At 46.4% G+C, this 17,498-nt stretch overlaps 1 protein-coding gene across 12 annotated transcripts in view; it reads left to right on the top strand.

Moving 5' to 3' along the window:
* Positions 1-17,498, top strand: part of dlg4b (discs, large homolog 4b (Drosophila)) — a 131,014-nt gene that overhangs the window by 89,436 nt on the left and 24,080 nt on the right. For 9 of the 12 annotated variants that reach the window (XM_064329041.1, XM_064329040.1, XM_064329039.1 and 6 more), the window contains one exon: positions 17,060-17,113. The exons of the other annotated variants lie outside the window; for them this stretch is intronic. In XM_064329041.1, coding sequence (XP_064185111.1) covers positions 17,060-17,113 — 54 coding nt within the window. The remainder of the gene's footprint in view (positions 1-17,059; positions 17,114-17,498) is intronic. 12 annotated transcript variants of the gene reach the window in all.

Genomic DNA, 17,498 nt, shown 5'->3' with positions numbered 1-17,498 from the left:
TGAAAGAGTAAATTATGTGCGTATTAAAGCTGCTCTGAGATGCGACCCGTCTCTCCGCTTCCAGATGCATGTATTGACTATCGTTGTATAAAATACGTGCTTTAATACACGTAATCGACCGGAAGGTATTCCGTCATGGGTGTATTCATTTATTTATTAGGCTTCTGCTGTTCTTAGCTTAGCAGAAATTGTCTGGGGTCGTGTCTGGGTGGCGCTGTGGCATCATCCGGGTTACCGGTCAGGGCGTTGTGGCGGTGATTGTAACCACCTCCGTAGCACACCAGCCCCGAGCTCTTCGACAGCGTGGGCGTTTGTTAACTGCACGTGTGGTGACAGGGGAATACGAGTGAGGGAAACGGGAGAGAACTCTCTCTCTCTCGCGCACACTTGTCTTTGAGTGTGTCAGAGATGTTTATGTTAATGTTGTAGTATGTAAAAAGGCAGTATATCACTATGTAAAAGGTTACCTGTCAGTCTACATATGGTATTCAAACATAATGTGCCTACATTAATTTGTTATGTTATGTATAATATTGGACAGCAGTATGAGGTTAATGATGTGTGTCCTGTATGTGGGTGGGTGTAGAGGGTATATATCGCAGTACAGCACACGCAGTACAGAGTGTGTATGTGTGTGTAGTAGTGACATAGTGGGTGCGTATGATTTGATTATCAGTCCTTTATAGTGGGCGTATTTGGTTGTGTAGCGTTGCCTTGTGTGCGCGTCTCTCCGTCTCTCCCCTTCATGCTGTACAATGTGCATGAGTGGGAGTGGATAAGAGGCTTTCAGGAAAGCTCTGCATGAAGTATTTATTTCTGTATCTGAGAGTTTTGGGGGTGGGTTTGCAAACATATGCCATCGTCTTTAACCCCTGGAGCATCCCCTCGCCACACACATACGCATGACATGGAAGTGCACTCTCTCTAAATATGTTCTCCTTTGTGTCCCCCTCCCTCGTTTTATCTGCTCTTCCCCCCTCACTCCCCACTCTTGCTTCTTTTTCCTTCTTCTGGTGCTCTCTCCTTCCTCTCTTTTTCCTGTCCTCGGTCCCTTGCGGTTCCCGGTTCCCGTTTCCACATGCGAGTCCCTCCCCCCCCCCCCCCCCCCCCCCCCCCCGGGCGGTTCAGGCTGTGTGGAATGTGCCTCACGGCGTTCTGTCTCTCTCCACCTGTGCGCTCCATCGGAGAGCCCAGAGATGTCACGGCAGAGCATTCATTATGCACACCGCCGTGTTTAGCCCTGGTCCTTCTCCTGGAGCCCCTGTGGATTCAGACATTGCTGTTCGCAGCACGTCTTTTTTTTCCAGTAGGTTCCAGGCGGAATGTGGGCGGAACGCAAGGCTGCGGTTGGTTACGGCTCCCGATGTCGAAGGTTTGAAGTTGATTGTGCCCAATCGAAACGGGACATAAAATCACAGAGAAGACCGCCCGGCTCTCGGCCCCCTTGATTTGGTCCCTTGTGTAATTACGCCGTGCCTTTGTGGCGTTTCGTGTTTAGCCTAGTCATTGGTGATTTATTGTTTTGTCTGTTCTGCTTTTCTGGCCAGCTAACAGACGATATTTGCTGTCGTTCGCGCAATCTGATGATGTGTTTGAAATGTTATTTCAAACTTACGTCACATCCCAGTAGCAGTTTGATGACATTTTTATGATTTGTTGTTTGACAATTTAGGGTGTCATTGACAAATATGATTAACTGCACAGAGATTTGTCTTGAATGGAGGCTGTATGTGAAAGAAACCTTTTCCAAGATAACTGCTAATTTATTCGTAACAAAATACAGTTTGAAATGTTTTCAGTTTTCGAGTTCAGAACATCCCTCAATCACAACGTCATGAAATAGCAATGCTGAAATCTCTCAGATTAGCTCTAATTTATATCCTCTACTATGAACTCCACTATAAATGGGAAGTCACTAATCCAAATGTGATCCAGTGACTGATTAAATGGGATGTTCAGCACATACCAACAGCTGTAGCAGCTTGAGCATTAGATTTAGGTGTCATGTGCTACAGCTTTAGAAAGATAAATGAAAGAAGGTTTACAAGCTCACTTAAAGTTTATTGTGGGACGAAAGTCAAGTTATTGCCAGTCAAAATATTAAAGGAAATGTATTATGTAAAATGGGAGACCAACTCAAATCGTACTCACTTATTTTGATAATTCCTTTGTTGTCAGATTGTATCTGAATGTGATTAAGATTAGATAGTACTGTGTAGATAGTGTTGTATTAATTTATTCAGTAAGCGTTGCCATTTCCTTATTCACCATATTTTAAAAGAGTGAAGCGCAAATTTAAATTAGGCAAACATGTTCCTGCACTTTTCCCGTGTGGTTCTTTGTGGTTAATTGCACAGACAGGCACAGTAAATGTAGTTAGACCACGTGTGCAGTGGACTGTGTGAGTTTTAGTGAGAGTGTGAGCATGTTGATAATCAGGGATTACAGCGAGATTGTAAATGTGAGTAATTCCACTCTGCTCCGATGTTGACAAGCCGATTGCATCTGTTGAATAGAGGAGGACACTGTTCAGATTTTCACACTGTCATACTGCCCTTGAAAAAACTACCGGAGTGTGTGCCGTAATGTTTTTTTATGAGAGAAATGTATTAGTAAATGATGATTTGCAGCTGGGCTGTGTGTAAACAGTTGTGTGAAGTGATGGAATGCACTCACCCTAAAAACAGATGGTATGATGATATTGAAAAAACCACGGGTGTATTTATACACCCCTGTATACAGTAGTGCCTGATGTTGGCGCAACGTTTTTGTTGGGCCAACTATCAAACAGATAAAGACAGAGCTGGTGAGATTGGAACACAGTACTGATGAGTAAGTTGAACATGCACCCAACATATGATGCTCAGAAAGGTTAGGTACACTGTTAACCCTTTGATTTTCAGTCTGTTAGATATTCTCAGTGTGAGAATAAAGCTGAGCCACAGCATCTAGCCCTTCATAGCCTTGAACACTTCATCCAAAGAATTCATCCAAATCCTCCTTGTTTGTGAGCCAATGTTCTGTGTTTAAACTAAGTCATTGCAGTTATGGCAAAATGTCCTCCATTAAAAAAAAAAAAAAACAGAATCTAAACATATGTGTAATGCTGTTCTGGCCCGTTTGGCATTTGTGCATCTCAGCTGAAATGGCTGCATCTGTATGGATCACCATGCTCTCAGTGTGTCCTGCTTGGTAGCGTCCCTCTGGGACACAATGCAACCCAGCACCAAGTTGGTTGTTTTGAAAATAAACAGACTGCAGGGAAGTGCACGTATTGGGCAAAAATAACTGCTTATCTTACTAATATGACTTTCTTGAAAAAGTTGTGGTCGGAGCTCCCCTGAAAAATAGGTTTTTAAAAAAATCTCTGTGGGACCTGGATAAATGAAAGGGTAAATAAAATCAAATACAGTGATGTGGTCATAGGTCAAAGGTCACTGAAATAATGATGGCAAAAACATGGAGGAGCTGAGCGGCACTCTGTGCTGAAACGAGGCCGAAGATATTATATATTGTTCCTGGAAATGAAGTTATGGTTGTTGTGTTCTTTTCTCTCAGCGGATTTTTAATACCAAGTGCGTCACTCACCAAATGATTCGGGGGCTGTGATGTGTGTTTGCGACACTGATACAAATGGAATGACAGGAAGTTACGGGACCTATGATTAGTGAAGTGTTTCTTAGATTTTTTTTTTCTTCATATTTTTGTGAATGACTAATTGAATACAGCGAAAAGCCTGAACCATCTGACTTTCAATTCTGCCTTTCTGCAGTTAAAATGTACCGCCATGTGAAAGCGGATAAATCAGATTGTGGTCTAATGCTGGCTTTTGTACCACCGGTTATCTTGTACATTTGAATTCTTTGGAAAGTAACTGTTTTTAAATGGCTGCCATTGTTCTGAGGATGACTGAACAAGAACATAAAGGAAATTGAACATCTGAGGAATGGAGAAAGTCAAGGAGCTTCAGGTTTACCAGAGCTTCATTCAGCCACTGGAGAAATTAATCAAGCTGCGCTGTGGCTTCCTGCTCGGTCTTTGTCCTTGCAACCTTTCAACTCTGTGCCCACCAGTGACTGGATGATGTCATTTGCCCTGCAAATGAAAAAAAAAAACAGCTTAATATATTCGACATCTGACCGATGGCTTGTGGACAGAAGGGAGAGAGGAAGATGTGGCGACAAGCTGGAGAAAAGTGGAGGAAAAGAAAAGGAGAATCTGTTTTTTGGCTGGGGATGAGAGCTCAGGCGAGGTGGAAAGGTGGAGAGGTGCGGGGCGGTGATAGAGGGATGAAGAGAGGGAGGAAGAGAGTCTAGAAATGATAGAGATCGGCACACGATGAGAGGAAGAGAGTGAAAACTCTGAGCCGGTTTGAACCCAGGACACATGGGAAGAGGGAGGTCTGGACGTGGAGAGACTTATGAGTATGTTACTCTGTAATGCTGGAGGCTAGCTTAAGGGCGGGTACTGAGAGCGAGGCAGAGAGGAAAGGGCAGAAGGGAGGCTCAAATGAAAGAGGAAGAGAAAAAAGAAAGGGATGGTTTTTTTTTTTTTTGGAAAACCCCCCCATTGATTTGCATGAAAGACCCTGCCACTGCCCTGTAACCCCCCCCCCCAATCTCTCTCTGTCCCTCTCTTCCTCTCACACTCTCTCTCTCTCTCTCTCTCTCCCTGGCAGCCTTAAGTGGAGCCCCTGAAAAGCTTGCGGTCAGCAGAATCTTAAATAGGTTCATATTCATATTTCAGAGGCCACAGTGACACGTGTGGGATTGGCCGCTTGAACGTTTAAACATTTAAACTCCTCGGAGGGAATCGAAAACGTGGGGCTATTTTTAGCGTTTTACTGGCTACAGGTTGGTTGTCAATCAAAGTGACGTACAGGAGCACATACGCTTGGCCCTTCCCCCTCAGATGGGACCTGCGTGTACCAGAAAGAAAAAAAAAACCCTTTTTACTAATTATGTCGATAAAACCTCAAGGAGAGAAACGCATATTTTGTTGCATTATTGAATTAAAACAACATGAGGAAAACCCTAACTGCTGGGGCTCTTTTTTTGTAAAACATAGCATCTCCTTGTTAAATATGGCAATACCGATGTGTACTCTCAGGAAATAGATATTTGGAAAAGTTACCCATAGTGCTGCGCTTGATTCTTTTTCCATTAGTGTGTTATACCTTATTATTCTGAGCTTATTCCCCATGCCTGTCAGGGACCCCAAGGTGCCCCTGGAGGCCGTGTTGTGAATCCCGGATGAGTTTTTTTTTTCGTTCTCAGCCGTACGCCTGTACAGGAGGTGTTACCGGCGTTTTGCAACGGCGCCATTTAAACAGCGAAACCAGGCACTGATGGAGGGACTGTTTAAACCCTTTTTCATTTAACTGTAGGGGTAACGGTCGGCAAGCCGATTTTTCATCAGCCGTTTGGAGGTGCAGAGGAACTGAGCCTCTGGTGCATATCAAAGGTGTTTGAGCCCTGCTGAGAGCTGGGTGAGGCTGTGCAGCATGCCCCCACCCCCACCCCCACCCCCGCAACCCTACCCCCCCTGGCCTGAGCAGCTGAAGCCCTGGCCGCATGATCCAGCCCCCCCCCCCTCCTGGTCCAGTGAGCCGTTCAGAGCACCGGGTTGGTTGGGAGTCAGCTGTCCGAGGCCTGCCTGTTTAGAGGGAGGGAGTCTGCAGGGAGCAAGCCAAGATTACGCAAGAAGCCGGTGGGGGTGGGGGGGGTGGGGGGGAGTGGGGGCGGGGTTGTAATTACATTGGCTGCCTCATCCATTACATTGATAGATTTCTGATTGCCGCAGAGAAGGGTAATTACCTGGGGATTCTGCGTTCAATATTAAGGCCGTGGCTACAGGGGGAGCGGCAGGAGGGTGAGTAAAAGTGTGGGTGCCCCACGTCCCCATTTACGCGTTGGCCCGCTAGCGCCATGTTTCGTTTGAAGGTGTGTGTGTGATGTCTACCACCACCTGGTGGTGTGAAAAAGAATGACACCCAACCAGGGAAAAAGGAGGGGGTGGGGGGTGGGGGCGATTGTGGGGGCTGGTTGAGAGCTGTCAGGAGAGGGGAAGAGAAATTGCTTTAATTAATTCAGAGGGAAGAGGAGTCACTGAGCTGTGCAGTCCGGTGTGCCACAGTGGGACAGCCTTCAGAGATAGGGAGAGAAATAAGGGGACAGAGAGGGGGGGGGGGGAACGGACACTGTTGTATATAGGGCTGCGTACACAAACCCTTCCTCCCGCTAAATCACTCCCAGGCAAAGGCACGCGCTTCCTCTCTCGCGCACCTGCGCCTTTCCACGGAGAGCGTCGCACAGACCCGGCTCCTGCCAGCTCCAGGTCCCTTCAGGACCGCACATAATGTGCACATCAGTGTGAAAATGAGACAGTATCACGCGTACGGTGAGACACTCAAGTACACACAGGCATGCTCTTACAGACAGAAACAGAATGAGATACTGAAACAGTCTCTCTCTCTGTCCCTTTACCCATCTATCTGTCTATCTCTATCTTTGCATTCCCCCCTTTCTCTCTCCCTTTCTCTTTCTCTGTCTTTCTGACTCTTGCTCTCTCTTATGTAACTGCTCCAGGGTATTGTATGGGTAATGCCGTGTGAGAAATCGAGAACGCACAGCATGCTCTCTCCCTCTCATTTTTGCTTTCTCCCTCATGCATTCCATTCTTGCACTTCTCCCTTTCTCTCTTTGCGTTTTTCTCTATCTCTCTATTTTCTCCTACCCTACCAACACTTTCATATTTTCTCATCTGGCACTTCCACATATTTTAACCCCAACATCCTGGTCAAAATCACTGATTGACTGTTCTGTATTTTGTAATAATCACAATCTTTTGGGGAAATCCATCAGAATATATAGAAATGGAATAAAAATGTACAATATCCTTATTATAAGGGGAGTATGTATGATAGTATGTTAAAGGAATATATATTATGTTGCGCTACAGAAATTAGTGTGAGAGTATGTTGATGGGATTATGTACATTTGTCAAAATAATGCAACGAATGTGTAATTTTAAGTGTAAGATCAAACAAAATAGCCCCTTCCTACCATTATATTAGATTACACACTAACGTGTTCCTAAAGTACGTTTCTCATTTAAAATTTTAGCATTTATTTAGGTTTCCATATCGAGAATGTTGGAGGGTGAGGGTGGGGGGGGGGTGGCAGGTGTGTGAGATAATATATGGGCTTGTCTTCTTTTTATGGATTTATGCGCTAAACTGGAGCTGAACTGTGACTCATGTGGCAGAGGTGATGAGTTGTTTATGGGAGAGGGGGTAAGTGGTGGTCTGATACAGTCTCTCTGTGTTTGACTGGGCTCGCCAGCAGAACCTCTCTCGGGTCTCTGAAGCTCAGTGGGGTGCACACGTCAGCTGAGCTCAAAGCCCTTCACAGAATGGATGTTTGCCTGTTTTGTAGTGCTTCTGTTTATAGAACTGGGCTTACAAAAAAAGGAAAGTCGCTTCAGAAGATGCCGGAGACGTTTACGAGTGCACTGTGTCTGTCCACGATGACACGTGTGATGGTTCTTTGCTAATTTTAGACGTCTTGTCTCCAGCTCTTCCCTCAGCTTGGACAGTGACAAATTTACACGCTAATGAGCCGCATTAACAGTCCTGTCTGTCCGGAGGACGGGGCTTGAATGGGGATGGTGAGAAAAAAAAAGGACTGTATGCGGACGACTATTCTGTTTCTGAATGAGATAGAATGGAGGGTGAAAAGAACGAAGGATGGAGAGAGCTAGCGAGAAGAACAGGGCAAAAAAGAGAGGGGACTGCATGTTTTCCTCCCTCCATCTTGTTCTGCCAGTACAACCTTTCAGGGATTTTGAAGTGCTAAATCATTTGGCCGCATTTTTCCCCACCGCGATATTGCTGACATCTTTGATTGGCAGTGCAATTTTGTCCCTTTCTGCCGCAGATGCGAGACACATTAGCATACATGGTTTCATTACACATGCACAGCAACCTGAGAACACCAGACTGTGTGTGTGTGTGTGTGTGAGTGCGCGCGTGTGTGTCTGTGTCTGTGTCTCTTCACGTGTGTGAATAATTCGCTGTGAACATGTGGCATGTTTTTACAGCATGCTTCTCCCAGCTACACGATGAGGTCACTATGGAACTCGACATCGACTGTTTTTGTCAGGTTGGAAGTAATTATCCAGCCCGGGCAAATTTTTAGTGAGTTATAAATTCATAACTGCATTATGATGAGATTACCATTTAAATCTGTTTTTTTTCCCTAGAAAGGGCAGTAAACTTCCCGGTAAATGTAATATGTCAGTCCTGTGTTTGTTGTGATTAATGCGTGGGAAGTGATTTATTCCTTAATTGCAGTGTTTCAGGAAATCTCTCGCAGTCGTTCATTTTTCACAGATTTTTGCCCCGGGTACACAAACGATTACGCGAAAGCGTGAAAGCGTTCGAGCGACCGGACGCCGGGGCGGACCCTCGTCTCCCTGACGCCGGGTCGGGTTCGTCTGTATCGACCCGACGGTTGTTTGTTGGATTGAGGATTGCGTTCGTCCTGCCGCCCATATTTCACGCCCCCGCGTGACTCTGAGTGGTTATGGTCACGCCTGTGTTACTGCAGAGCCTTATCTGATGAGAGGCGGCGGCCTTCTCTCAGGCGAGGCCTGTGCGCGTCTCAGTGGTGCGCCTGTGACGTGCTCTTGACGTGCCTGCGACATGCCTGTGACACTCCTGTGACATGCCTGTGACACTCCCGTGACACGCCTGTGACACGCCTGTGACACTCCTGTGACATGCCTGTGACACTCCTGTGACATGCCTGTGACACTCCCGTGACACGCCTGTGACACTCCCGTGACATGCCTGTGACACTCCCGTGACATGCCTGTGACACTCCCGTGACATGCCTGTGACATGCCTGTGACACGCCTGTGACACTCCCGTGACATGCCTGTGACACTCCCGTGACATGCCTGTGACACTCCCGTGACATGCCTGTGACACTCCCGTGACATGCCTGTGACACTCCTGTGATAGCCCTGTCAGCTGGTGTGACGCCTGGGCAGTCCGAGCGCTAAGAGAGAGGCGGGCATGATTGATGGGCTTTCTTTCAAACCCTTCGTACCGCCACTCCTGCTTCTCATTCAAATTCAAAGTGGTTTTTGACTGTAGCAATTTCCCTGCCGACAATCTCGAATGAATATTATGGCAGTGTATAATGAGATTATGTGCGATATGCATTATAAATGTAATTTAGAAAACATGGCCTACTTCTGCTCGCTCAGTCTATGCGTCAGCAAGGCAGTTCTCGGTTTTGTATCAGTCACTGTGATCTTGTAGTCTCTCACTCTCTCTCTCTCTCTCTCTCTCACTCTCTTTCTTTATTACTAAAATATTTGCATCCAAATGCTGTGCATTGAGTGTTGATCGTCAGTAAGTGCCTGGGTCACTTATTGTTCAAAGTGTTTATTTGTAATTTAGTGACAAAGCCAGCGAAGCCTAAAATTGTACTGACAGCCGTACATATTATCCCCTGTGCTGGGTCTTCCTCCATGCCCTGCCAGGGACTTCATCAGGGTTATAAGATAAATGCCAGCAGCTAATCATTAAAGCCCAAATATATTCCTGTGGATGTTGCTCTGTCTCCTAGAAAGACATTACTGCACAGTTTATACATCAATAGAGAAATCATGCAGGTCCTAATACAATCTTATAATTCACTCCTTCTGAGAAGCAGTTGGGATCGAAACAGAATATAAATTTCGGAGTGGAGCATTAAAATCAATGAGTCTCCTCGCCCTGTTTTTTCAGTGATTTGCTGTGTGATAAGAGATTGAGACAGTGGCTGTGGAAATCCTGGTTGTCTTGGTAACAGGCTCCCCCAAAGGGCCCAGCAGCTGTTGCTATGGAGTAGCCATGGCAACGAGAGGTCTGTGGAGAGGGATGCCACCCTGGCATTAAAGTGGAGGAATGAGACAGAGAGAGAGAGAGAAACAGAGAGAGCGTGTGAGAGAGAATATAGCCTGTACATGGAAAGCCAATTTGTATGCTTTGACATTTTTGTCATATCATGTGTTAAGTACAATTTTCTGCCATTAGTAATATTCTTGCCATTGTTGGAGAATAAAGCACAAATAATAATATTCAGACATTTGTTTAATTGACTGCTTTATGAACGCCTCAGACGGATGTGCAGGCGTGTCAGTGCATTTGAATCTGAGTGTGACACACTCGCACACAGAATTGGGGAGGGGTGCGCTACGCGGACAGCAGCGCCCGGCGTAGATCGGGCGCGCTCTGACGGAGCCGCGTCAGACCGCGGGAGAAGCGGGAGCGTCGGAAGGGCCCCCATCTCCCTGCCGCTTCCGCCGTTTGCCTTGTAAGCAGTTTGGCAACACCGCTGCTCGCTAATTAAGGCCCTCTGTGCAGGGGACGGAATAATGAGGAGGAGAGGAGGAGGAGGAGGAGGAGGAGAGAGGTGCCGTCTGCCTTCCTCCGACGACAGGCAGACCTGTCGCTGATTGGAGGGAGAGAAAAGGGAAGCAAACATCATCCCCGTCCTTTTAAAACTTCGACTAATGGCCCGCGTTTCCACGTCTGCCTTTTTCCAAGGCGGGTATTTTTTTTTCCGATTAATCTTTCGGTCCCCAAAGCGGAAACATCATTTGCTGTTCTCTTCATCATCTCTGCGTCCTCCTTGTGCATCTGTTATGCCACAGACACGCAACAGCCTTTGCTTCGAGAAAGAATAGAGTAGATCTGGATGCTCAGACATTCCTGCAAATGTTGAAAACGTGTATCAAATTAGGAGAAAGAGGCCGGGGGAGCAGAATAATATGCAAATATGCAAATGCATCCTGCAGCCTGAGGGACAGTGGGTCTTAACTGTAAAAAAAATAACAAAAAAACAACAACGGTTAGATAAAGAAGTGGGATAGGGGCCCAGACAGAGGAGAATTTGGCTCGGTGTTTTTCTGTGACATAATTAAGCCTTTTGCAGCTATCGTGCAGTGCTGTGTTTCTGTATCAGTGTCAATTTCGGTTTAGATTTCTGTTTAATGACATTTTACATTTTTCTTTAATGTTTTGTCTAATTATGAATTATGTGCTCTGTAAATGCTTTGACAGTAGCCTGTGCAGTTTATCTATAGTGTAATGCTCATTTTTGTTGGGCTTGATTTATCTGAAAATATAGATGGAGAAGATCCAGACATATTTCTGGGATGGAGAATAGTCAGTAAAAGTGTTTCAGTTCTTTATTTTCTGTATTTCTTTATTCTTATTTTTAATATGGTGGTCGAGATCCTGTGTTGCTTTTAATCAGTAATATTAGTTTTTAAAAAAATGTATTACTTTGACATTTTCATTATCAGCTCATTGTTATTTGTGCTGTTTTTTGATGCATAAGAGTTATGTAACGGACTGCCTTTTTGACATGCCAGAGATATAGATGAGATAGAGAGCCTAGAGAGAGAAAGAGATGCGCACGCATTCCAGAGTGTAGCGTAGAGAGGAGAGCACAATTTCCTGTTTCCTCCCACACTCGGCTGTACCCCCTATGCCCCCCCACCACCCCTCACCCCCAATTACCTCCCTCCTCTCTCAGAATGCCGCACGGGGGTCTCAGCAAACGCCTGTCTGTAGCCGCTCTATGAGCGCTCCAGCCCCCCCGACCCCCAACCCCCCCGCACCCGCTGCCTCCCTCTTTGCGCTCTGTCTGATTCCGCGCGCAGCGGAGGGCTGTAATTGTGCGGAGCGCCGCGCGCCTGCCAGAGCGCCCCTGGACGCGTCCGTTCCCTCGCGCTCCCCTGGCCGCGGTCCTCCAGCGCGCTGTGGTGTGCGTCGCCGCGGTAGCGCGGCGTAGCGTTAGCGTCAGCGCTAGCGGGAATCGGAGAGAGAAGGTGCGCGCCGCGCCGCCCGGCCATCGATAGGGCCGGACTGTTGAAGGCGATTAGTCGCCGGGGCGTGACGAGAAGGCCAGGGGCAGGATGTGGTATTTGGGCTGGGGGGACGGAGGTGGGCGGGGGGCTGTTGGGTGTGAGCTGATGCTACTGTGACTGTATGGGTGACAATCTGTTGATGAGCAGAGCTCTACAGTTCAATCACTCCCCCTCTCCGTCGCTCGCCTCCGCGCTCGCTCTCTCCCTCTTCACTCTCTCTCCCCTCCTACTCTTTCCATCCATGTTTTCATTTATATCTGTCCCCCATTCCTTATCATCCCTCTCTTTCTCTGGCTCTCTCATGCAGGTCTAGTCTTGAATTCAATTCAACGTGCTTTGTTTGCATGGCACGTACAAGCACTTGCATTGCTCAGGCATAGGTTACAAAGATTTAAAACAGCAGTTACAAATTGTAATAAAACATTGTACAATTTGGATTATATATGTAATTCAAACAATATCTAATGAGGTTCCTCTTCCTTCCTCTCCCCCCCCTCTCTCTCTCTCTCTCTGTTTCTCTGTGTGTGAGTAAATGCATGCGCTTGTCACACAGCATCAACGCCGATGTGTAGCTGAAGCAGCGACTGCTTTCCCCTCCTGTCCTCTTTCGTTCGCTCATCCCTCGTTCAGTAGCGGTCCCGGGGGCGGGGAGGGATACGCGAAACCGATGAGACGGCGTCTCAGAGCCGGGTGACGTCCCTGACGTGTCAGGCGGCGCGACCCTGCCTCCGCCCGCTCTTGGGCGGGAGCGCTCATCTGCAGCTGCGAGGCGGCCGGGCGGGCTAACCCGTCAGGGGGACGGCGCTCGCCGCTCTCTCTGCGCTTATTATTGTTACGCTGTGTGCGGTACAGGCCTTTACACGGACTTGATGCTGTGCACTTCTAAGGATAAAAAAGTTACATTTGTTTTACAGCCAAAGTAGTTTATTTTTTTTTTGTAGTTTTTTTTTTTGCATTGTCTCATTACCGTGTTTTGTTTCAGGTTGATAACTAAACATTTTGAAGTATGCAGCAATGTTAAAGCCGTTCCTATGATCTGTTCCCACATACACAGTTCCTCAATTTACTGTACATGTCTGGGAAGTTACACTGCCGTATCTTGTCTTTAGCACTGGCAGGCGGGGGGGGGGGGGGGGGGAGGATCCTGGACATCTCTGTTCTGTCCACAGACAGTGCGAAGGCAGATTGCTGTGGGGAAAGATGGGGAGACTGGGCTGGGGGGGGATTGTTAATTTTCAAAGAGAACCATACTTTGTCATCTTATAAAGAGTGTATATGCAAGGCCTGGGGTTGTATGTAGTTTCTGTGTGATGTTTGTCAAAAATTGTGCTGTTTGCATTAGTGCAGGTACGTGTGCGTAGTGTACAGGATGAGCATACATTGCATGTCTTGGCATTTCCTATTTGTTATCTCTGCTGTGAGGATGTGTTCGCTGTGTGCTGAATTAACTATTGCTGTGTGCTGTGTGGCTGTGTGATGTGGTGCTGCTGTGTGCTATGGTGATTGATGCTGTGACTGTTGCTGTGAGTGCTTGCTGTGCTTATGCGTAGATGTGATTGTTCATGTGAACGTGGTGTGCTGTGAGCAGACATTGGCTGTGATGGCAGTGCGGTGATTTCTGCAGGAATGCCGAGCTAATTTCACTCTCTCTGCATTACCGCTCTTTATGTTATCGCTGGCGTAATGCGCTTCAGATGTCCTGCCAATATAGAGGGCGTTTGAGGGACACCTGGAGAGATGGGTCGGTCGTCAGCTATCCTGAGAAACTCGGAATCTTCCGAAGGTTCCTGGGCCAAGCTGAAAACGGTCAGGCCAATAAAGTGCTTCGGATTTTAATTTCGACCGAGAGATCGAGGGAGGCTAACAGTCTGCAAACGGTCAAGGCCGTGCTGGGAGGACCATCTGGCCTTCAGAAGAGAGAGAGGGGGATGGAGAAGGCCGAGAAAGAAAAAAGAGCTGGAGACGGTGAGGGGGAGACAGAAAGAAAGGGAGAAAGATGGCACGAGAGCCTGTGTGCTTTGATCTGTGGCAAAAGGAACGGTGGAAAGAAGGGCTTAAGGAAGAGAAAGAGCCGGTACCGACTGGCAGCACTTGAGAGAGAGAGAGAGAGAGATAGATTGAATAAGAGAGCGATAGATAGAGAGAGAAGGGGGTGGGTGTCGAAACGGATAGTACAGTTTGGCATAATGTGCAAAATAGTGGTGGCTGGTATTCGCTGTCAAGACTGTGAAGCAGTGGCCTGGATATACGTTCAGTGATATGCAAATAATGACTGAGAGAGACTGCAATATGCATAACGATAAATAATGTATGGACCAGCTATGTCTTTATTATTCAGCCTAGTTGAGCTTAGGCTGTAATATCAGTGCAGTATAATAACGGGGTTAGACTGGTTATTGGTCCAGATATGTTATATAACAGTCTAGGGGTAGTGTAATATTTACTCTTCTGCTCAACATATGGATATTTGATTAACGTAAACCTGTACATCATGCAAAAGATCATTTGAATACTCCCCTGGCTTGTTGTCCATATTGCTGTTTCACCCTTGTACAGAACAGGACACTGGACACTGGATATAACTCTTATATATGAATACGGTAATTGTTTATGAATTACCCGTCTCCTTTATCACATGTGGTAATCTTCAGAATTTGTGACTCTGTACACAAGGCACACTGTAAAACTGATGAACAATGTTTAATTTGCAGATTAACAGGTTCAATAACAGAAGATATTAATGAAATAATACCAAGCAGCTAGAAAACTTGTATCATCCTCTCCTCTGCGAATTCATTAAAAAGTCTGGTCTTGTAATTGGGAGGTAGAAGTGTCAGTGCAATACTTCCTGTGCATGTGTGCCTACCATATCTCCTGTGCCTGTGGTACTTTTCAGGTACATTTCAGAGTGGAATTTATTACTGTCTCTGAATAGCTGTTCCCGAATATCTCCCAAATCAGTTTCTCCCGAAGTCTCTAAATTCACACGGTCACACAGTCCTGCCGAGGACAGGTGACAGCTGGTATCTGTGACTCGACATATGTAACCAGTATTTGCTGAAATCATCTGTTCAATCAAGTGTGCCATGTCTGCATTCTCTGTCGTAAGGTCTGGTCCATAATTGCAGTGCAGTAGAACATAATGTAACTGGTCTGATACAGTATTTTGGTGTCACAGGATATAATAACTACTCTGGGATGGAAGTACAGTAGATTATGTGTGACCAGTGCAAGTTACATCAATGCAAGTTAAATATAATTTCAATGGCCTGTAATATCAGCACAATGGAATGTAATTAGTCTCTTGTTTAATCAGTACAGTGGAATATAGTGATCTGATTGCCAATGTCAATGCAGTAGATAGAGAGTGGGCTCTGATGTCTGTTATTAATAGCCAGGTCTTGGAGGCTGACAGCACGTACTCTTTTCCAGTCCAGCTGCCATCTCAGTTAATTAGGTTTGACTGAGCTGCTAATTGAATTCTGATTTGAGGGTTGACTTCACTTAGCGAGTGTCAGCTGTTGGTTTTGTTGCATACGTGAATTTCTGGCAGACGTGAGTAAGCGTACAAGCGCTCACCAGGGTTTCAAATGATTGGTTATGAAGGTGTTGTGGCAGGGCAGGAATCTCATCAGTCTAAATTGTGTTGATAATTAGGAATTAATTAATACTTTTCCTCACCGACACGTCGAAAAAGGGACTATTTGCTCCGTCTCCCCAGATAGTTCTCTCCCTGTATAATTGTTCTCTCGCTTTTCTGTGACTGTTCTGGGTTAATTTAATTCAGCGCTGCAAATGTAATACATGCTAGTAAGCCACCGGTTTCTGAAAGGTACTTTTCTCACATAATGAATGGCTGCGAATTATATCACAAAACCTATCTGAGAGGATCCATATTTTCTGCAGTGCATGTAACGCTTCCAAACTTTCATCAGTTTTGCTACCTTAAAGGTACAAAGTTAGTCTAATATGGTTTGCATTTAATGTGAAATTAGCACAATATATACTGGAGTGTAATGGGTGGAACTAAGCGTGGTGACTTGCACACATCCCAGTGGCATGCAAGTGAGAAATGGCTTGGCTGGAAACAGAGGTAGCTGTAAGGTGAACGCACCCCTCATTGGCTTACCGAGGTAACTCTCTAGGCTTGCAGATTTTAATAAGACATTACTTCCACAGCCTTCAAGGACTACAGTGACTTGTGCTGTAATGCGGACAATGGGGGCATGTAACTATTTGTAGCTTCAGTGTGTTTTCATCGTAGACTTAAAGAGAAATGGGCGCATGTGGAAAGTTTTTTTTTCGTGTATCTGGTCCTGTTGTGTGTCATTATGCTTTCACCTCAGTCGACAATCTGTAATTGCTGGCCCCCACAGTCTCACAGTTACCCTGAGTGGGAATGTGTTTGTCTTGGGCTACAGCAAGATGTTGGTGGTATTTGGGGCAGTAGTGTGGACATGTGGACACTGAACTGTGGCTGTCAACCAGCAGGCTGTAGGCGTATTTCCCCGATGAAATAAAAGTGTCCTTTTACCCTTGAACATGGTGTGAATCCTGTTCAACTAAGGTTCAAGTTTAAGCAACGCCTATGCACACACACACGTTGGTTACCATAGACAACGGTGACATCTAAGCATTGTTAAGGCGTAGACTGAGTGTGATGCGCGCGTGAGCGTGAGGGGACTGCGTAGCGGGTCATTGTGCAGGTAAATGATTGAGTGTTGAGCGCGTGGGTGGGTGGGAGCTGAGTGAATCTGTGAGCGGGTGACTGGGTTGGTGAGGGTGAATGAATAAATTAAGGAGTGAGCGAGTGAGTGGGTGGGGGGGTTGGGGGGGGTCTCACTGCCTGAGGGGCCGTACGTGGCTAATTGAGTGTGGGTGGGTGTGCGGGTCGGCCTCCGCCTGTGTCCGGGGAGATCCTGGTGGAGCTCAGTGTTGTGTGCGTATGTGTGTGTGTGTGTGTGTGTGTGTGTGTGTGCTGAGCTGTCAGTCCCACGCAGTCGCGCTGCAGAAGTGCTCTGCCTGGGTCACAGGGAATGCGTTTCCCTCCCTCCTCCCTCCCCGCTCCTCTTCTCTTCTCTTCATTTAGCGTTTTTTGTTTATTTTCTCTTTATTGTGTCTCTCTCTGTAGGCCAACTCCCCTCCTGTGGTTGTTAACACTGAGACACTTGATGGCTCCCCCTACGTAAGGAATATATTTCTCTTTTCTCTCTTTTCTGGCTCTTTCTCTCTGTCTCCCCTTTTTTTGTTCTGTCTCTCCACTTTTTCTTTCTTTGTCTCTGTATTTTCTAATTTTTCTTTCTTTCTCTTTCCATTTTTCATCATCCTCCCCCTTTTATGATCTGTCCCTCCAACCCTCATCTGTCTGTCTGTCTCCTCTGCTTTTCATTTCCTCATTCACTTCTTTTTCCTCTTTATCTGCCTTCATGCTGCTCTGCCTTCTTGTGTTCTAACTCTCCACCTGTGCCTTTCTCTCTTCCATTGCATCCCACCTTCTGATTGTGATGTCCATCATTTCCTCTCGTTCATTTTTCCCTGCTCCATCAGCGGGGACCTCTATCCATTTATTT

Source organism: Anguilla rostrata, chromosome 3 (genome assembly GCF_018555375.3).
Source record: "Anguilla rostrata isolate EN2019 chromosome 3, ASM1855537v3, whole genome shotgun sequence".
In the NCBI taxonomy this organism is placed as follows: domain Eukaryota; kingdom Metazoa; phylum Chordata; class Actinopteri; order Anguilliformes; family Anguillidae; genus Anguilla; species Anguilla rostrata.
Note: the sequence above shows the minus strand (reverse complement) of the source record. Positions and strands in the feature narration are given on the sequence as shown.